We start from the raw sequence: 21,782 nt of genomic DNA on the forward strand, positions 1-21,782 counted from the left end.
TTTGTTTCACTGATGAAATAACTCTTTTGGGCGGTGTGTGTGTGTTTGTGCATCTGATGGCAGTGGGGCATCACTGGCTTCTTAGATAAAATAATTACTAATAACATTTAGAATCCTCAAGCTGTAAATTCTCAAAATAAAGTCTTTAAATGTTGTATTCCTGTTTTGCTTGGATGTTGTGTGTGGTGGTGTTTTTTTTTTTTCCTTCAAATTCAGAGTAGGTTTTAAATGACACATTTTAGGCAACACTACAAGGATACAGGAGTAGAATGTGAAATCTTATGAAAAGCTTGGCTGCTACAAATCATAGAATCATAGAATGTCAGGGATTGGAAGGGAACTCAAAGGATCATCCAGTCCAATCCCCCTGCCAGAGCAGAAACACCTAGATGAGGTTACACAGGAAGGTGTCCAGGCAGGTTTTGGATGTCTCCAGAGAAGGAGACTCTACAGCCTCCCTGGGCAAGCCTGTTCCAGTTCTCTCACATTGTCCTATTGGTGGTTGTCACTGAGTAGAGCCTGGCTCCCTCCACATGACACTCACCCTTTATATATTTGTAAACATGAATAAGGTCACCCCTCAGTGTCCTCTTCTCCAAGCTAGAGACCCAGCTCCCTTAGCCTTTCCTCATATGGGAGATGCTCCACTCCCTTAATCATCTTTGTTGCCCCATGCTGGACTCTCTCAAGCAGTTCCCTGTTCTTCTGGAACTGAGGGGCCCAGAACTGGACACAATACTTCTGATGTGGTCTCACTAGGGCAGAGTAGAGGGGAAGGAGAACCTCTCTCGACCTACTAACCACCCCCCTTCTAATACACCCCAGGATGCCATTGGCCTTCTTGGACGAATGATGCACTGTCACGTTTGTGCATTGATCTGCTGATCACACACCTCCTTCCCTCCACCTAATCGGCTTTTCCCGCTCGGGCGGGGCCGGCGCTGCACCGCGCATGCGCTACCCCTGGGCCGGCGGGAGGTACTGGCACCGCCCCTTCCGTCCCGCGCACGGCGACGCTTCCGCCCATTCATCGCTGTCGAGGGCGGCCCCTTTCTGGCGCCAGAGGTGGCGCGGCCTGCTCGGTGGAGGCCTCCGCACCGCCTGCGCCTCGGGGCCTGCCCGCCTCGGGCCTCTCCTCTCCCCGCGGGGCGGCCGCCGCTCCCTTCCGAGGGCCGCCCGGCCACAGCACCAGCCTCCCGCCGCCATGAAGCTCGTCAGGTGAGCGGATGGCGGGGGATTGCCGGCCCCGGGGCCGCTGTGGCGGCGCGGGGATCCGCGCGCTCAGCTGCCGCCCCCGCGCTCAGCGGCCGCCTCGCGGGCCCCCTCCCCCGCCCCGGGCCCTTGGGGCGGGCGGCAGCGGCGGCTCGCGCACCCCCGGGCGCTGAGGGCGGCGGGCCCGCCGGGCCGGGCCGACACCGCTGTCTGGCGGCGGGCCCCGCGCTCCCGAACCGCTGCCTCGGCCCCGGCCTGCGGCCTCGCAGAGCCGTGCGACAGGGCCGCTCCTGCAGTGGGGCCTGCGCGTGTTCGGTAGTAAAAACAGCCTTTTTGACAGAGAAAAGTCCCAGATCTGGCCAGAATTACCTCCCTGAAGTAGCAACAAGCTTTAAAACGTTTCCTTTCCCGCGCAATAATGACCGTTTCGCCTGAAGGTTAAGATTCAGCAGTGTCAGTCAAGCGTCCCAGCTCTCGGCGATTCGGTGGGATGTGGGGTTTGCTCGGGGTTTTTGTGCCTTGCTCTGGTGCAGTGCTTTATTAAACGTCTTCAGCAGGATCCGTGACCTCTGGGAACGCTGTGTTTGGAGGCTCAGGATGTGTGGATACTGCGTGCGTATTGTTTTTTTGGTAACAGGATGTTAAACGTTTAAGGTTTTATGTGGAAGTGAACACATTTTTTTTTTTTTTTTTTTAATTTCTAGGTTTCTAATGAAGCTGAGCCATGAGACTGTGACCATTGAACTGAAGAATGGGACACAGGTGCATGGAACTATCACAGGTATGGCAGGATGGAAGGCTATGGTGAAGTATCACCCCTTTACTGCTAACAGTTGGCAGCCGTGGTTTGGGCTGAGCTCTTTTGTTTTGTACTCCCTCTTGTGGGGACCTCCTTTGTAAGATGCAGGAGATGTTATTTTAAATTCATGTCTTTATGTGCAAGCTTAAGGTGTGTTTGTTGCGGAGGCTGCTGGGAGGCAGTAAAATTGCTGTAGTCCTGGGAGCCTCTGAGCCTGACTGCAGGCTAGGCTTTGCTTACAAACAGGCTGGGGCTGAAGGAGCTAAACTTTTCCAAGCTGTTGGCAAAGCTGGTGTGAGCGTGGTATTCTCTCTGAAGATTAGCAGCACGGTAGCAGTGGGGGGGTTAGTTTTAGTACCGTATCAAACTTGTAGTGCTAAATTTTTATAAGATGTTTCAGTAGATCTGACTTCCATTTGTGAAATTGTAATAAGCTGTAATTGCATGAAAACATTACAGCTGAATCACCAGAAGTTTTTAAATGGTAGTACAGATAAATGGTACATGTTAAGTGTTGATATGGTCTTATATTAGTTCAACTTTGTGTATAGACAGTTTTAATTTAAAAATTAATTCTTTCTGCTGAGCTTTAGTTTTAGTTCTGGTTAAGGTGAACCTCTATGGTGATGCACCTCTGCATATACTTGCATTGATTTCATGAAACTGTTTTGGAGACAGATGGCTTGATGGGGATACAGGGCAAAAAAGAGTTCTGGTGTCAAGAATTTGGTCCCCTGCTGTTGCCAAAGATGTATCGTGTAATATAAGTTTGTGGGTGTGATTGTCTGGCAGGTGCTGTGTTGTATCACTGAACTGATAGTTGCAGGAAAAGCCTCAGTGGTTCCTTATATCGTTCTCATATGCATTGAAAAATGTACGGAGTATTTTATTTGCATTAGCAGTATTAGTGGGGGATGTTATTCTGAGAACATTCGTGTTGGCATTACTTTAGAGACCATCAGGTGTGTAGGTGGGGCACATCATATTTAATAAAGCAAACCCTTAAAATTAAGTTGATGAAAGTGCTTGATCTCTTTTCCTCACTCACCCCAGGCTACTCTTAAAAGCTGTTGGAAAAAAAACCTTCAAACTCAGCAGAGTTGTATTCCAGATGATTGCTTAAGTGCTTTTTTGGCCACTAGCAATCTGCTGAGATTTGGCAGTTAAAAACTGGCATTATTTTGCAGCCAGATCCATCAGCTTTGATTAGACCTGAATGCACCACCCTGATATCTGATTGCAGCATGCTCTGTTGAACCCAGTTAGGTAGGAAGCAAACTGCTTGTCTTTTGGCCTTGGTGCTCTTGCAGGCTTCATTGTTAAGCAAAGTCTTGCTTATTTTCTGCTAAGAGTCTGTAAAAAATGTTGCATGCAAACTGTGTTTCTAAAATTACAATCTTCCATTTATACTGGTGCATGAACCATGTTCAGAATTGCTGTGCTGTCTGCACACTCTCCTCTTCTTTCAGTTGTGTCAGTGGGACAGAGCGGCCATGCTGAAGGGGCAGGTTTCATGTAATGCAGACATTACACAAACCAGGGGGGTGGCTCAGGTGGAGTACAGGTGTCAGCTGTGTAGAATCTAGAAGGGGAGAAGACAGAAACATATATGGAATATGCACAGCACAATGGGTTCTTCTGGTTCGGGCCTGCTACTTGCCTATGTTATTTACCTTGGTGAGACATTTGACATTTGTCTTTCCATGTGTATGAAACAAGACAATAATCATTTTTACCAGAAAGGGTTGTTTGTACAGAAGTTTGAACACATATAAGATTGCTCATGTGCCCTGTCACTGAATTAGCAGGTGTTTGCAAACTGCCATTTCTATCTTTTGCCTAAATTTTTGATCTGGAAAATTTACTCTCATTTTGATCTTCATAGATTGAGATCAATTCCCATGCAAAACTTGCGATGTGCAAAAAAACCCCTAATATAGAACACTTTTTAATGCTTTTCAGGGCTGTTATTCAATACAACTCTCATTCAACTGAGACTTTTCGAGTTTTGGATTATGCTTAGCCCTGTGTAGAGGGCACAGTACTGACTGCATGCAATTCTTACATGCTGGCTCTTCATGGAGTTTGTAACCACACTGATTGTTCCTTGCACTAGTGTATTTTACATACTTTATAGAAGATATCACACTAATGTTAGATGTATTTTATCAGAAAATAAATGCTTCTTTGGCAGCTGGACTTTTTATAAGGCTTACAGAAAGAGGAAATGGTCTGGTTGTTTTTACCCTTCGAAGCTTTGTTTTGCTTCTTTTTGAAAAAAAGTGAAAAGAGTAGAATTGGACTTCTGTAATGAACAGCAGTTTATTTGTTATTCAAGGGAATTGTTTTAACCGTTTACAAAATTGCTAGGGCTCTTGGTAAGACCTAGATAAAGATCTCTAGCAATGATGTGTTGAAGGCGGCAATTGATAAATTAGCTTAATTTAAGAGAGAAAAAGACATGTAGTTTCCTTCAGGTAGATGCTTAATTAAGGAATGGTGGAAGCAAGTGTTAATGAAAAGGATAAATCTCCAAGCATGTACATATTAAAAATAGCCAACAAGGGACTGTTTTGTAGGTGTTCATCCCAGAAATTAGACTTGTGTTGTTTCAGGAGTGGATGTCAGCATGAATACGCATCTCAAAGCAGTGAAAATGACGCTGAAGAACAGAGAACCTGTACAGCTGGAGACGCTGAGTATTCGAGGGAATAACATCCGATACTTCATTCTGCCAGACAGTTTGCCTCTGGATACTTTGCTAGTGGATGTGGAACCAAAAGTCAAATCCAAGAAAAGAGAAGCAGGTTAGTTTGTGCTTTCCCGCTCACAGTGTTCTGCCTTTGCGTGCATTTTAGTACTCTGAATCTGAAAACATCTGATTTGAGTGTCTTGGTATCCACATTTGGGAGCAAGTTCTTGCATCTTTGAAGGTTTGATACTGAACTAGCACAGTTTGCCTTGCCTACCCTTCTAAGCATCTGTAGAGCTTCCTTTGATGTGAAATTATATGTATGAATTTCATACATCTCTTTTAAAAAATGTAGATGTTTTTTAAGCTTGAATAGATCTTATCACAGCCTCAGCATTGACACTGAAGAGATTTACATTTCCTCTTTGAACGTCTGCTGTTTCCCCAATTTTTATGGGTAACTTCACATAACCTAATAAGAAAGTACAGAATAGTCTTTTCAACAGTGCTGAATGCTTCAGTGACATCTCGCTTGATTGCAGATAGAAACAATCTGTCAGAGAACTGATTTTGAGAGACTTCAGAATCTGAGGGAGCCTAGGCTGCAGTAAGCAGCTCTCTAGCTTTGGCTCTTGGTAGCATTTGACTGCACTCTTCCTGGAACTTTTTTCTTTTTCAAAAGGCTATTGAAGGCAAACCTTTTCCTTAGAAGCCTAATTGTAAAGAGATTAATTCTGTTTTAATCCACATTACTAAAGATGAATATCCAGTAAACCCAAGAAAATCTGTAGATTGTCTTCAGGCAGTATATATTTTGCCCAGGGGTTAATCTGTGTGTTTTTAAAATAATAGGTTTTAAGTGAAAGCTAATTGTGCTCTAAAGTAATGTCATACCCTTTCGGCTGTAATTAGTGTTTACGTATTTGAATCAGCGTTCTTTGATGCACATGTATACTATGAATTGGTGTGCTTACCTTACTGAAATGCTGTAAGGAGCCCTCAGGCGTGTGCATCACAAAGTGCAATTCTTAGGGCTGTTGTCTTTATAAAGGGCAAGGATAAAGCTCCTAAAAGCCTTTTGCTCCTCTCACATCCTTTAAAAATCTGACCACATGGAGAAGTTGGAGTATGGCTGGATTACTTTTTTTCTGAACCTCACGGCATGATGTGAACAAGAACATCGCTATTTCTTTTTACCTCTGAAGACAGAAAAGGAGCTGCGATAGTGCTGTTTACTTCAGTTTAATACTGCTTGCACCTTCACTGTACCAAAGCACTCGCAGATCGCAGCTGCATTGTGATGCACTTGGTCTTATTCTGTAAATGCCCTTGGGCTTTAGAAGCTCGTAGCACGTGGTCTGTCCTTGGCAAGTGACACTGTTGGTAGAAGGCAGGATGCTGGCTGAGCGACGTACATGGCACCTGGGCCTTGGGTCTGAGTGCAGGCACTGGGTGAACGCAGCTCTATTGATGCATGTAGATGGTGTAACCATTGACTTGGGTTATGATGCTTCTGTGTGTTTTACAAAGAGCCAGTCTGTTACCAGCAAAACAAGTGATGTCTTGTTTCTCACAGATTTGGCCTATACCTCCTCTTGTTCTGTCCTTACTGTATTTCTGACCTACATATTGTCAGATGGAACAGAGTAATTTTTACGGCCTGCTGCTTGAATATGGATGCTACTGTGTGTCTCTTTCCCAGCCACCCACTTCCACAGAATTTTAAGTTTCTTGGAATCTTTTTGAGCCTTACACTGACAAACTTGTTTGAAATTAACCAGTAGTTTAAAAAATCTGTAAGGTAGCATCGTAACCTGGTGGGACAGGTCTCATTTCTTTAAGAAAAAGGGGCAAAATGATGTGTTATCACCATATGGGTCATATGACCTCCAGCAATTGCTTGCATCCTGAATTATTCTGTGATTCTGTCTTCCCTTCTTCACCATGAAATAGTAATATTTACACGTAGGAGCACACAGCTGAGACCTTGGCCTGGCAATCGTGTCTGAAATTGTCAGAAGCACCATTGAGAACAGTAGGAGCTGTTTGGTGGTGGGATGCTTTCAAAATGCTGCCCTTTCACGTGGTGCTTGAGAAGGGCTGAGCTTGGGAATCTCACAGCGTATTAAAACTCACATTTCCGTTCAGCAGAGTGCTTAAAAAATGCAATGCGAACTGTGGCAAAAAAAAAAATCTTTTCCACTGTAATGAGTGGCAACAAAATATTCTTGTCTTGCATATGATTTTTCTGATGCCTGAAAAACTAGATTTTAGCTAAAAGAAAAGGGATCATAGTTCTCTGTCAGACTTACGGCATTTGGAAACAGCCATCTGTGACACTATATCCCCTTGTGTTCTGCAGTGAAACCAAAGCCAGACACTAGTCTGTGAAAGTTGTATACTGAAAAAGCCAATACAAAAGATGAAAATATTGTCTGAAAGTTACTGAGCATTAACAGACTTAGTATCTGACTTACTGCTTCTCTGTGATGAGATATTGTGTGGTTTATACTAGGTACAGTATGTTCTAATGAAAATCAAAGTATTCCTGAGTCTCACTTGATTTATCCTTTTTGTTTCATCTGCTAAGTTGCTGGAAGAGGCCGTGGCAGAGGCCGTGGGAGAGGCCGAGGTCGTGGAAGAGGAAGAGGAGGCCCAAGACGATAACTTCTCACCACGCAACTGCTACCAAATTCTGGGCAATTTCGGATATTTTTTTGTACAGGTCTTGTTTATGGTATCCATTTTTAATAAACTGAAATGTGAAGAACTTGTCTTTCCTTTGTTAGTAAAGCCTGGGGAGGGAGACGTCCTGTTTCTGGAGGCTGTTACAGACTAAGCTTGTCTTGGTGGTGGTGTTGCCATTGTCAAGGTATCACCCACGCTGCAGGCTGTACAATTATCTCTTGCTTTTTGCCCCACAGTGAGAGATTTGTGTTGGTGTTTTGACAATGCTCATTTGGAGTGAATAACTCTTTTGTAAGGCACTTGCCATTTTCTAATGGTTACGTAGTTAAGACATGATATTAAGAACCTGCATCCTGTGAGTGTGTCTCTAATGTTGTTCTGCAGAGTGACCTCTTTAAAGTTCTTAGATATCGTTTTACTGTTTTCTGTTACACAAAGCATACAATTTAAACATATTGCTTTCTTTATACAACCTTCACATAGGGAAATTAACCAGTTCTGTGGAAGTCCTGGGTTGTTACATTAAAGTATACCTGGATATGAACTTTGTCAAAGCTAATTTCATGGCACACTTTCATTTGGGTGGGGCTTGGAAAGCAGCTTTATGACCGACTTCTTGTAGTTTACTTAAAGTGCATCCCTAGAAAACACGAAGTACACCACAGTGCAAAATTACATACCAGAACTGGAAGTTTATGTCTTCTGGAGATAAGAGAACTTTGCAGCTCATATAAATATATAAAAACTGCTTTGCTGGACACAAGTACAACAGCAGCACTGTTGGCCATGTTTATCTCGCAATACTGTCCTGCTGACTTTTCCCTTGTAGGAAAGGGATTATCACATTCACATTTCAAGACTTCAACCGTTTCATCTGTTGATGAAATACAGATATTATTTCAAATAATGTGCATGGCTTTCTTGAAGGGCGAGGCTACTTGCCTGTACTTTAGGCAGGAATGTATTTGGTGGCTGATGTTTCCACATAGGCAGTGCTGTAACAGTGGGAAAGAATCACCTAGTGTGTGATGGGTTGAGATGCAGGTTAATTTTTGCTAGCTAGTGTTTTGTGAGCTGCACTTCTGTTTCTTCCCCTCTTACAGCGGCCATAGCAAAGCTTCATCTTTTTACAGAGGAGGTTTTTTTTTTTTCTCCAAACCATTGTGGAACCTCCTCAGAGCACTTTTTGGTCAATATAGCACCCACGATGCTCAACTCTATAAATAGCTGCTACAAATAATGGTTGCTGCTGTTTTCCAGAAGCGCCCAGTCACTGATGATGGGGGCAAGATCTTCCCAAATCCAGCTGTCAGATTTTTCATTTTCATGCTACGGTTGAAACACTTTCCCTCTTCAGTCTCTTCCTCACAAAAGTCACTAGTGCCCCCAGGGGGATGCACAGGGTGGATGCTGCCACCAGCAGCCCAATCATGGCACGGGCATAGCCAGGGTAATCCTTTGTCACCAGCTGCCCCTGCAAGGGAGAGAAGCAGCATTGGGTCTGTGGGATCCATGCTTGTCAGTGTCCTGGGGGCTAGAGCAAAGCTGCCCATTTCATCAGGACACCTGAGGAGCACTTGGAGGCTGTGGCAGCCCTTGACTGTCCTCCGTGCTTTGCTTTGTCTAACCACGGAAGCTTAAAATCAATAAGAACAGAGCTGCTGACAGAAATATTGGGGAAAATTTTTCTGTAAGCTCTGGGAAAGAGCGAGTTTTGGCTCAATTAGTGTTTCTTAATGAGGTAGCTTGGCAGTGACGTCTGTTGGGTCTCTGCATTCATCTCTTGGAGCCTGTGGGCTCATGCTGACACCCCGTCAACAGGCCATGCCCACTGCAGGTCCCAAATCAGCAATGACATAAAAACAACATGCATAATTTGTTTCTGTGTGCTAGGAACATTTCCACAAAAGGTTATGAAACCACCGATTACTTACCCAATAGTAATTCTTCTGTGATAAATACACAGCTCAGCATTAGCACAGAAGTGTTTTGGCCACAAAGAAAAATCTATATAGAAATTATGAAAACTATTCCAGCAGCAGCTCAGTTCTGTTGAAATACCACTAAAATTTCATTCAAAATGCTACACTTTGAAAGTTATTTTTCTGTTTAAACTGCATTTTTCACTATGATATATGGGTCTTTATCATGAAAAAAATTTTACCATTTGAATGGGTTGATTAAGAATTGTGAAGGGAAACTAGTCCATTTTACAGAACATCGTTGTCACTAGGTCAAGTTTTCCCTTTCCACAAAATTAAGGGATGGCCCAACCCCAGCTGCAAGCTTTCAGAAGTCAGTTTTGTGGAACAATGTAGTTAGGAAGGAAGGCTACGTTCTTTGCAGGAATTAAGGAAAATTAAAAAACAAAACCAGTTTACCTGTGTGGCGTCCCATGCTTGGTATTGCAGCGTTCCTGTGAGGATATAGTCGGTGAGGTAAAATATAAATAGGCTTACAATTAGCAAAGGACTAGCAAAAGCCCACATAATTTTCCAATACCAGTTTGGCTTGTGTCCAATCATGGTGTGAAGATCTTTCTCAAATCTGTATTTAAAAAAACAAACAAACAAAAAACATATTTTTGAGAGCAGCTGTATGTGTTCAATCAGCACATTGATCTGAGTTACTTCAGAATTAAACCTACAGAATTAAACACACAGGATGGGAAAGGGGAGTGTAGTTGTCCAGGAAACGAATGACCAGAGAGGTGTTGTCTGAAGCACTGGCTCACCAGGATCATGTAGCAAAGGTGAAATCAAATTAAAAAACAGAGAGCAGGGCTTCCAAGAGGATCCCAAAGTGCAGAAGAGGAGCTAGAAATAGGCACAGCAGTTGGCCAGTGGTCACAGCTCTGTTGTCCCGCTGTGAATAAAGGAGTGTTGAAGCTTTTACCTTCTTATCCCATAGATGTAACACACGGCAATGGTCTCTACCAGCACGATGAGCAGCAGCGAGAGGGTGGCTGCATAGTCGTTGAATATGTCAAACCAGTAGTTTCCAGCCTCCATGGTGAAGATCAGGCCAATGATGCAGTTAATGAAACACACAGCACCTGTGTGGGCAAAACCAGGACGCTGCTGTTACACCTGGAAATGTAACTGCTTGGGGGAAATGTACTTGCGACTAAAAACCTGTTAGGATTTCTGCTGATTTCTGTCAGGAAGCATCTTTCTTGGAGGAGAAAGATGATTTTTTTTTTCCCTTTGGAAAAGACCTGTCTCTGTGGGTGTGAATGTGCTGGTGTATCCTTAAACTGCTGCCCCTTAGACCTGCACAGCCACAGCACATCAGCACATCAAAGACAACTGAGTCTTGGCCACAGCCTTGTTGTGTGTGTGTGCAGCACCTGCTGTTGCTCCTGGGCATCCAGTTAAAACAGGTTTTAAGGTGGGATAGCCGATTTCCATGCCCAAACAGGAGCATGTATCACTTTTGGCCAAAGATTGACCTGGTTCAGGAGCCACTCACTGCAGATGTCTTGACATGTCTCCTGGACCTTTGAGTTTCAATGGTCAGTAGCCACCAGCCTGAAGGAGTTGGGGTGTGTTGGGAAGCCCACAAATGCACAGCCATGAGAACTCTGATGCTTTGAGAGCTCCCGAGGGAAGGCTCTGTACAGGCTGGGCAGGATTTCCCAAGGACAGACAAACCCTTCCAGCAGCATATTTGACATTCTCTGCTCCACCCGAGGTCAAAAAAGGACCCTCCACGGCTGTGGGACACCAAAGCTTTTGCATGCACGAGCTGCTTGTGGCAGGTGGTTACCTGAGATCACCTCTTTGGGGAAACGGGCAGTGATGACCCTGCTGTCGGTCAGCGGCGTGAGGATGGCAGCGGTGTTTCCCAACATGCTGCCAATGCCCAGCATCAGCAGCATGACGAAGTAGAGCACTGAGTATAGCTGAGGCACCTCCATGTTTTTGATTGCTTCAGAGTAGACTATAAATGCCAGTCCTGTCCCCTGGACAGCCTGCAGGCGAGAAGCAGGGAAGAAGTGAGTTATGGGAAGCTCCTCAGCTTGGTAAGGGACATAAGAATAGGCAAATATGAGACTGATCCTCCATGACAAAATACACCCGTGGTGGCGGTTCTGCACAGCAGAGGCAGATGAGCTCTTCACCAATTTATTCAAATTGGATAGAAACTGGCACAGTCCCACTTGTAGCAAAAACACTTGCCCCACACCTCTGCAACCTGTCCTGTCCTGCAGCTGCAGCCAGCAGCCTGGCCGCATACCCACCTGGCTCAGTTGCTCACCAACCAATGAGCCCCTTGTCAGGCTGAGCCAGTGCCCCTCGTCCCACCCTGAAGTGCAGAAATGAGCCCCACCACAGCTCCCAGCCAGGGAGGAGTGGGACATGGCCACGTGGGGCTGAGGGGCTGCCCAGGCTCAGTGGGAGAAAAGGCACAAATCAAGCCCAGGCAGCAGCACAAAGCGGCAACTCACCGTGTCGAGCTCAGCTTCCAAGCTGCAGTTTTTAACCTGTGGTGATAACTGGGCGTATTCCTGTGGGTGGGTGGCCATGAGATAGTCTTTCATCTCATTGAGGTTGTCTGCTGTTAAAGAGCCTTCCTCCAGGTCAAAGGCGTTCATCAGCAGCAGGATCACCCTGGGAAAGATAAGAGGAATTCAATGTCTTTCAGGACAAGGTATAAAATGGGCGCTGCTTTTACACCCTGTTGTGGTTTAGCCCCAGCCAGCTGCTAGGCACCACCACACAGCCACTTGCTTGCTGCCCCCCTGTTGTGATGGGAGAGGAAAGCAGAAAAGTGAGAAAACTCACTGGTTGAGATAAAGACAGTTTAATCAGTAAAGCAAAAGCTGCACACACAGCCAAAGCAAAACACAGGGTTCATTCACTGCTTCCTGTCAGTAGACGTGTTCAGCCATGCCCAAGAAAGCCGGGCTCCATCATGTGTAAAGGCTACTTGGGGAGACAAACGCCATCACTCTGAACGTCCCCCCCTTTCTTCTTCTTGTCATACACTGAGCATGATGGCACATGGTCTGGAATATCAGTTGGGGTCAGCTGTCCCAGCTGTGTCCCCTCCCAGCCCCTTGTGCACCCCCAGCCTACTCGCTGGTGGGAAGGCGTGAGGACCTGTAAAGGCCTTGACTGCTTAACAACAATGAAAACGTCAGTGTATTATCAACATTCTCCTCATACTAAATCCAAAACACAGCAGTACACAAGCTACTAGGAAGAAAATTAACTATATCCCTGCCAAAACCAGGACACACTCCATCCCCTCCTCTATCAGCCCCCATTCAGGGATACTGTGACAGCCCCAGGGCTCTGATCTCCCCAGGTGGGAGCTGTGGCACTTTCAGCACAGTGTGGATACAGGTGACCTTCTGCTCATCTCTGCTTCAGAAGGAGCAGCTCCTGTGCCCACGCTGGTATTTGGGTATTTTGGGTGCTGACCAGTGCCAGCGGGCATCCCCTTTGCCCTCTGGTCCCACATTCATGCCCCATCAATTTAACAAGCCTTTTGGGGATGAGCAGCTTGGTTTCCTCTCTGATGAGCAGATAGACTGAAAGCTGTAAAAATATGAGTAAAAGTGTAACTGCTACAGGCCCAGTGCGAGGGACCACATGTGAGCTTGCTGCCTCGGGGCAGGATCCTGCAGGCTGCTGGTCATGTCCAGAGCATCACTGCTGAGGAGGCTGAGCCTCTGGCACAGGGCGAGGTCTGAGCATCACTGCATTTTATTAATTATCCCCCCTCACCCACACACACACCCAAAGTGGGTGCTGAGACCAAGGTGCAGGGGAAAGTGCTCCTGCAACTTGCCCAAGCAAACTCATCCACTTGACCTGGCCCATACCTGGAAGCAGCACCCAGGTGTCAAAAGGCACGCCAGCTCTGACTTTTCATCTTTGCTTTCATGGTTTTAAATTGAGCCATTAGTTTTATTAGAGCAATGTCAGGTCTGGTCTCGGGGCAGTGCTGCCTGCTGTTATTTATTTATTTGTTAAGGGTCCTCCTCTCACCTTCCCCAGAACAGCTTGAGGTGGAAAATAAGTGAAACACCAGGCTCTTACTTATTTAAACAGCTTTCGTAGTTAAACGTTGCCTTGAAGCCATAGATGGAGAAAGTCACGACGCTGGCAAAGATGGATGTGGCGCTGTTGATCAGCGAGACGATGATGGCGTGCCTCTCGCAGTTGTTGCTGGCCTCATTGTAGCTGGCATAGGCGATGAGGCTGCCGAAGCCCAGGCCCAGAGAGAAGAAGATCTGTGTGGCGGCGCTGATCCACGTCTTGGGGTTTGACAGCTGCTCCAGCTGCAAAACCGGTCGGGGAGAGTGGGAGTGTGAGGCTGTGCATGGATGCCCAACACTGCCCCTTCCAGACTGAAGGGATGGAGTTGGGGATAGGCCCTTTCATGCACCCATTTTAGCTCAGGGGTATTTTTTTGGGGCAGGGTTACTGCTCAATCTGCAAGTAATATGTTGCAGGTTATGTTAAGGGGCAGGTTGTTTTCTGCAGGAGAAAGCAAGCAGTTTACGGGTAGCATGGCAGAACAGCCTCCAGCTGCTCCCAGCTGGGGTTTCCAGCTGCCTGACCTAAGCTACTGCTGCAAAAATCCAGCATAAGGAGAGTTGACACCTTTTAAAAACCTACGTGTTCAGTAGCTAACATTTCATGAAAAATTCAGCATGTTTTTTTCTCTACCTTTGGTGTGAACATGTAGATGAGCCCATTCACAGCTCCGTGAAGTGTTAATCCTCTGATGAGGTATATGATGAGAACGCAGTATGGCAAAGAGGCTGTTACATAGACAACCTGGGGGAAGGAGGGGAAATACCTTGGTGTAAAGAATACACAAAACTGATCATAGTAAATTAGCTCTTTCTCACATTGCTTAAATAATTTCCTTTTTTTTTTTTTTTTCTACCTTCTGTTAATCTTTAAATAAATATTTTCAGATAAATTTAACTTTAGATTTAGATTTAGGTTTTAGGGAAGCAAGCTTTTGTTAATAATAAAGACCTGTGCTACTGCTCCCAGGGTTTTCCTCTTTGATTTTAAAAATAAAAACAAGATCTAAAGTATTTACAGCATTTACAAACTCAGTTGTGCGGCATTTAATGGAGTAAGACGAGTTTGCAACCATCTGTCAAGAATGCAAAGGTGATCCATCATCTGCTCTAGGAGGATGACGAGCATGTCTCATAAAAGGTCAAAAATCAAACTATTTTAATTCAGGTCTGAAAAAAGACATTAGCTTAATGTAACCCAGATGGGGAATGGGGAGGGATTAAATCTTTTGGTTGTCTTCCATGAGCTTTTGATCAAATCCCTGAATTAGAACCTAAATGTTCAATGTCCACATTGGAAAAAACCACTTGTGGGGAAAAAAAGACAATCCAATCACCTTCTCTTTGCTGGGGTGTCCTCCAGTGGCTCACCCAGAAACTTAAATAAAAACTAACTCCCCAAAAAAGAAGAGAATCAGCCAGTTAATTACCAAGTATTCCTCCAATTGGCACCTGCCAGTGGTGCCAGCTGGCATCTGCGTTGCCCCATCACACACCTGGAGACACAGCGTCTCCACCTTGCCCAACAGGACAGCCCTGCACCCACTGCCCAAACCCCCTGCTGTTCCTGCACTAGGGGTACAGGGGAAGCCCCAGGTGACCCCCCCAACACCCCCCTTCCTTCATGATGCTGTGTCAGTGCTCCTTCGCTACTTATTGCTGTCTTTTTTGCCCCCAAAGCCAGCTGCAGCGAGTTTAGGAGGTTATTCTTAGTTTACAGTCTCTTGGCTTTCTGTGTTTGGCTAAGACAATTTGGGGATTACAGCTCTCAGGTCGCTGCTTAATGCAGCCTCAGCTGGGACACTGCTTTTTTTCGCCCCACCTTCCTCATAAATTCTGCTGTGAGTAAAGAGTGAAAATGTCCAGTAGATATCTTTTTTTTTTCCTTGCAAAAACTGAGGAACAGATGTCTCCTGGCACAGCTCTGCTATGGCAGACACAGCTCTGCTGCAGCAGGTGACTTTCCACAGGGACAGCAGCCTGGTGGCTGGTTTTGCAGCAGAGGTGGCTGCTTTTAAAGGACTTGCCTAGTTTGGTGGGGGGGGTTGTGTGGGTTTTTTGGTTGTTTGGTTTTCATTTGTATTTTGGTTGGTTGGGTGCTTTTTTTTTTTTTTTTTTTATTTGTTCGGGGTATTTTGTTGGTTGGTTGGTTTGGGTGGTTTGGGTTTGGTTTTATGGTGTTGGGTTTTTTTTTTTGGGGCGGGGGCGGGCACAGACAGGTTTCTCTGTGTGTTTTTTTGTTTAATTTTGTTTTAATATCGCTCAATGTTTTGGCTGAGCCTCCTTCAGTTGCAGCTTGCCAGGCTGGCAGAGATAGCAGTGCCAGCTCCACAGGAGGGTGATGCTGTAACCCCAAGCACCAGTAGCCACAGCCCCCCTTTTTGGCACTTGTCTGTCCTCCCCACATCCCACTGGGGCTTTGGCAGGGCTGCAGCCGCCTCTCACCTTGCCTGTGGACTCGGTGCCGCGGAGGATGCAGAGATAGACCACCAGCCAGGCCAGTGTCAAACAGAGCACCTGCTCCCACTGCATGCTGCCGCTGGTCTCCAGCGATGGGGAGATGTTCAGGGTCTGCCGGTACCAGAAGTACTGGGTGGACGACGTCTTCTCGCACTCCTCCTCGTAGCCGGTGTGGTTGGTGTTCAGGGGGCAGGTGGCCCATGGCAGGGGGTCCTGCGAGGGAGAAGAGGGGTGAGGGGTGAGTGCCTGCCCCCAGCGTGGTGGGTAGAACTGGGGAGCCTATGGGGGACAGAGGGAATGAAGGTGAGGGTGTCTTTCTGAACTCTGGGCTTGCCTGTGTCCACATGGTGCTGCCTGGGGCTGACCCTCTGCCCTGGGGACGACCCTCTCCCCAAGGACTGATCCTTTCTGACCCTCTCTCCAAGGACTGAGCTTCTCTGACCCTTTCCCCAAAGGCAGACCCTCCCTGCCTCTCTTCTCTGGGGATTACCCTCCTGATCCTCTCCCCTAGGGCCCAACTCTCTCCCTTGCTTTCAGACAGACCCACCTCATGGTGCAGGATACCGTGGCCACCAGGGCACGTATAAGCAAGGCACCATGGGGCTGGCCTTGACATGTGTTTTGAGAAGAAACTCTGATGCCCCTGGGGATCCCCCAGAGAGGGAGATCCCTGACTCATTTTTTCACCCTAGAAAAGCCCTGGGAGGGTTTCTTGAGCTTTTGTTCCTCCTCAGCTGATGACGGTGCTGGGCAACAACCAGCACTGATGTAAAGCCACCATGACCATGTGGCCATGGTGGGGCCAAGCCGTGCCACTGGGCACCAACGCACCTGGAAGGAGTGGAAGAGGTACCAGAAGGCCCAGGCGTTTATCACGTTGTAGTACATTGAAAGGAAGAAGGACACAACGACGCTGGCAATACCTGTGGGCATGGAAGGAGGCGTTTGGTCAGGGACAAAACTCCAAAACACCCAGAGCCCTGTAACACTCCAGAGGGGCTTTTCCTCTGCACAGGGCATGTTGCAGCTGCTGCAGCCTCCTCCTTCTCCCAACAGGATTATCCTGCACTAGATTTTATACTTTAGCTCCTTGGGGGTGAATATTTAATATATCATTAAAAACAAAATGTGCTTGTAAGAAAATTCGAGATAATTTGGGCCATCGGGATAATTTAATAACTTAATAATGTAGGTGTGAGTGGACATTAGTAAATGGTAGGCGCCATTTTATCACTCAATATTAAGCTTGTGAAGACAATGCTCTTGGGGTCAAGGGCCAATGTGGGCAGCCCCAGGGGCTGGGCTGCACACTGTGATTTTGACAGTCTGCCTGAGGGCAGGGGGACTCACACCTTCATGCCCAGGGACCTGGTACAGTGAGCCAGGGTCTGGCCCTGATGTCCTGTGAGGGACGGGGTAAATGCTTTGCTCAGCCTGGTGAGACACACTGAAAACACAGTTCCCACCCAGTTTCTTCTCTGAAAAACAAAGTTCTCTGTTCAAAAATCACCCAATGCACCCCAGGAGCTTGAAAGTAAAGATGGAAACTGAGAACATACCGACGCCGCAGAGGTAGGGACTGATTATTTTCCAGGCACCGATGCTGCCCTGACGCATACGCTGCCCCACAGCCAGCTCCAGGTAGAGCAGCGGCATCCCCTCGGCGATCAGCATGATAAAATACGGGATCAAAAAGCCACCTGCAAGAAAAACCCAGCAGACAGCCTTCAGCAGACCAGCAGCATAATAAACACCATGGTCAAATCGCCCTGCTAGTGTCCCAGGAGGTGGCTGGAGCTGGGTCCTGTCCAGGCGCTTTGTTTATAGAGGGCACAGCACAGCCCTGAGGGACATCTCATGGGGTTTCAGGTGGCATACCAGATGCCGGTGGGCACCAAGCACCTGGGAATGGGGAATTTTCCACATGCAGTTGGCAGCGCTGGGGTTTCTGTTGTTAAGCTGTGCCAGTCATGAGAGCAGTGCAGTGGGGCTTCCCAGGTGCTCCATGTGTTGTTTGAGCAATCTTCGGGGCTGGGGCTGTTAAAGGGTAACTAACTGCCAGCCAAACCTTGAGGAAGATAACAAGAGAGGACAAGAGAAAGATTTACTTTGTGTGTGGTGTTCTGTGGCAGAGACAAAGCGTTCAATGAAAAAGCAACAGCAATGTCGTTGCTGAATAGAGAGTAAACATATTGAAGTCTGGCCTGGCTTAAAAAAACCAAACAAACCTACAAAAAAAGTCCTCCAAAACTCCATGCTGAGCCCTCAAACACCAACAAAGTGGTGAAGATATTTACCTGGGGTCCCACCTGCAGGAGCTGACCCTGGGATGGAGGCACATGGCTGCCTCCTGCCCCATGTCTGCTCAGCCTCACTTTCCCAGCACGAAGAACCACAGGGATGCTCCTGCAGAAGAGGAGCAGCAGGGACGGGTGGTCAGGCAGCAAGGGAGGGGAAAATATCTTCCCACCCAGCAACCAGGATGTGCTTTGGCTTAAATTTCTGCTGGGAAAAAAAAATACCCTCGTCCTCGCCTTGGGACTTGCTTCAGAAAGAGCTGCTGACTGAGTCAAAAACTGGATTTTTGTGAAGGCTTTCCTGCTTCCCTTTTTACAGAAAGCCAAAAATATTTACGTAAATATCCCTTATTTAGGATTTAATCAACGGCATTAACATTCCTTGCAATGGGCTTGATGCAGCACCACAGAGGAATGAACTCCTGGCAGCAACCGAGGCAAAGAACTGGAAATAAACACTGCACAATAATCCGGTTTATTCTGGAAATTAATTTCCCACGTCCTGGCTCTATCATTATTAACAACCCCTTTGTTAGTCTGTTAGATAACTTCCTATGCCTCAAGGGTGCTGTCAGAGGTTTAAGTGCTCCCGCAGCCACTCTGTCCCACTGGAGTGTGAGCTGCCCCAACAGCCACCAAGGGGAGTTTCGCTTTGTCCCACAGCAGGAATCAGCGTCAGGCCCTTTGCAAAGTCTTTTCCACCCTGCCAGCATCACTGCCATGTGCTTGGCGTTGGCTGGGCCACCTTGTAAGGAGGAAGAGCACCTCCAGGCTTGATCTTCTCTCTCATGTCCCTCCCTGCCCCTGGCTCTGCATCCTGTTTGTGCACAAATCTTGCCACACCGCTTCTTTTTCATAAAGGATAGAACCAAAATGCCTCACAGAAGTGACTCAGGGCAGCTGTACAAACCAGCTCCTTATCCACTGTGAACAGGACATCTCCAATGACCAGGCCAGACCCCTGCAGCTGGCACAACATATGGATCACACCCCAGGTCTGGTTCAGACACCAGGCTTGACCAACGGCATCCTCACTGCTGCTCAGCATCCCGCTGGTGCCCAGGGGCTTCCCCACTTGGGGCTGAGAGCTGCTGAGCACCTGCCCTGCTGTCAGCCCATCTCAGTGTAGATTCAGCCTGGCCCAGCCTGCTGACGGACAGACTAACCGCACCTACAAGGTCTGAGTGCACCTTGCTCTTTTCAGGTCAAGTTCTGTGGCAGTGAGCGAGGAGAAGGAGGCAGTATGCTGGTGAAAGGAAAAGCAGGAGGTTGTAAATTCTGCAAATACTGTGTTTTATCATTAGCAATAAGAGCCTTATTGCTCTGCTGGGCACTGGCTCTGTGCTTTTCTGCCAGGAAGATGCCAAACAAGTTGCTGGCATCCCCACTAAGCCCTGTGCCTGGCATATCCAGCATTTAAATTCCTGAAATGATGTTTTGTCTGTGTGTATTTGCAGACCCCTGGAAAGCCACTGAATCCTTTTTAAGAGGGCAGTGAAAAGCAGTTAAGAAAAACAAAACCTGCTGTCAGGGGGTTTAGTTTCACACAGCAGGGACAGCTGCCTCTCCCCTTGGAAATTTAACAAGGTAGGACAAAGTAGGAGAAACTACACTTATAAAAACATGCTTTTCAGAAAATACTTGAGTTTCTTGAATCTCTTTTTCTTGTTAACCAAGTGTTTCACTTTTGGTTACATTTCAGATCATATTTACCATCTACTACATTACTAGTGGGTGACAAGAAGAGGGTAGAGCTGCACAAAGACCCCAGTGTCTGAGTTTTGCTGTCCTTCAGGATGTCTGCCAAGACAGGCTGCTAGTGAACTAATCACATGTAGTTTGTGTACAGAAACACTTGCATTTTAAGCTTTGTGCTAGACTTGTGTGTCAGATGTGAAGTCCTTACCCTCAAAAGTGTCTTTGTAGAGGAATACACCCTGAATTGCTGCACATCTATCACTTCTGCTATCTGAAACTTCTAAGAAAGCAGCATCTGGCTTCTGACATTTCGTCCGTGTATCATCTGGATTTTTCTGACCTGATCGCACAGAGCAGCACTGGTGCCGTCTCAGCACTGAGATGGTTTTTCAACAACCAGCAAGAAGAAACTCCTACCACTGCATGTGCATTTAAAAGCAAGATACAAGTCAACAACCATAAAACAAGCAAAAAGCACTTCAACATCTCAGTGTGTTTCTGAGAAAAAGGTGGAAGCTGACCAGAAACAAATGAGGCAGATGCTCATCATGTCACTTAATGCACAACTGAGATTGGTCCAACACTACAACAGATGCAGCGCAAGAAGCAGTATAAAACTGCAAGGTCTTATAAAGAGAGGCTCTTTATAAGGATTCTTCAAAATGTGGTCATTAACTAGTGGTCCTTGTATGCTAGAAGAGATTATTAGTGTTGGGTTTTAATTAATCTAATTAACTGACTTTTGATTTCTAAGGAAAAACATCTCTGGCTGGTGTATAATACAGACATCATCTTTCTCCAGTTTGGACCTGGGAGAGTGATGAACTTTCAAAGAGCTTTTTTTTTTCTTTAGCCCAAACCAATTTATTTCCTGTTTTCAAAGCTTCCCAGGACACTTTAGCTGTGAAACTCCTGTTGATTATGGAGTTTCAGCCAACTTCAAGGCAGATTTGCAGCCAAGTTATCACCTCCTAAAGAAAGGTTTTGTATAAGAGACAACACATTAATGACAGCACCTTGAAATGATACAGCTGATCATTAAATTACATCAGCATAAGCATTTCCCTTTCTCAGTATGTTCCAAGTGAACTAACAAGGAGCTGAACTAGTTTCTGATGCCTTCAGAGTGGTCCGACGGGGCAAGAAAGTAATAAATTAACACCACATGGACTTCTATCCAGATGTAAGTGCTACATCCATCCTTTCTACAAAATGTGGGCCTTCCCACTGTTTCACCGCACTTCTAGGAAATGAGTGCCACTGTATTGGGGCAGCTGCAGGTAGAAGCCTTATGCTAAAGAATGCGTAAAATAAAGCAGCAATAGAAGAGATTGCACACCAACAAAAAGTCTGACCTTCCACTCTGCCCTGGACCCCACAGGGTAGACAGGGCATTTGCATGGACAATGTACTTTTTGATTTAAAGCTTGCCACACTCCTCCTCGAGGGAAGTAAGAGACATTAGTCACACTTACCTCCTCCGTACATCTGACATAAGTATGGAAACCTCCACACGTTTCCCAGCCCCACAGCATAGGAAATGCAGGCGAAAACGAACTGCAGAGAATTGTCCCATAGCGGCCGGGATTTCTCCATTGCCAGCGTGCAGCCTTCCTGCCTTCACTCTCTCAGGTGCTCTGCCAGCCCTGCCTCACACTCCACGCCAGCCCGGCTTGGAGGGGAGGGAAAGGCGGAGGAGCTATGCTTGCCAATTCCTATCAAGCTTTTTAATTACTAATCTTATTAACAGGCACATACTGAAGTAGGAATGCTGGTAAATAGATTATAGACACACGGAACTATAAAATTGGTACTTCGGGTGAATAGCTGCTTGGGTTTTGACTGGCATTTCTGGGAAGGATGTAAGCCCAGGGATTTTGGTTGGCT

General features: G+C 46.5%; 2 protein-coding genes across 2 annotated transcripts; one reads left to right on the forward strand and one right to left on the reverse strand.

Annotated features, from left to right (window-relative positions):
* The first annotated feature begins 1,007 nt into the window (after window positions 1-1,007).
* On the forward strand, window positions 1,008-7,473 carry SNRPD1 (small nuclear ribonucleoprotein D1 polypeptide). The gene is made up of 4 exons (XM_065832633.2): window positions 1,008-1,218; window positions 1,917-1,993; window positions 4,627-4,818; window positions 7,294-7,473. The coding sequence occupies exons 1-4, from the start codon at window positions 1,205-1,207 to the stop codon at window positions 7,368-7,370; spliced, it is 360 nt and encodes a 119-aa protein (XP_065688705.1). The 5' UTR covers window positions 1,008-1,204; the 3' UTR covers window positions 7,371-7,473.
* A 142-nt stretch (window positions 7,474-7,615) lies between these two features.
* Window positions 7,616-21,532, reverse strand: SLC6A20 (solute carrier family 6 member 20). Its single transcript, XM_065831545.2, has 11 exons — window positions 21,371-21,532; window positions 17,460-17,600; window positions 16,732-16,823; window positions 15,886-16,113; window positions 14,075-14,185; window positions 13,442-13,683; window positions 11,842-12,004; window positions 11,160-11,364; window positions 10,287-10,446; window positions 9,773-9,938; window positions 7,616-8,865 (listed from the first exon to the last, which is right to left on the reverse strand). Exons 1-11 carry the CDS (start codon window positions 21,489-21,491, stop codon window positions 8,716-8,718), a joined length of 1,779 nt encoding a protein of 592 aa, XP_065687617.1. The 5' UTR covers window positions 21,492-21,532; the 3' UTR covers window positions 7,616-8,715.
* Between the last annotated feature and the right edge of the window lie 250 nt (window positions 21,533-21,782).

This window comes from Patagioenas fasciata, chromosome 2, assembly GCF_037038585.1.
Source record: "Patagioenas fasciata isolate bPatFas1 chromosome 2, bPatFas1.hap1, whole genome shotgun sequence".
Classification (NCBI taxonomy): Eukaryota; Metazoa; Chordata; class Aves; order Columbiformes; family Columbidae; genus Patagioenas; species Patagioenas fasciata.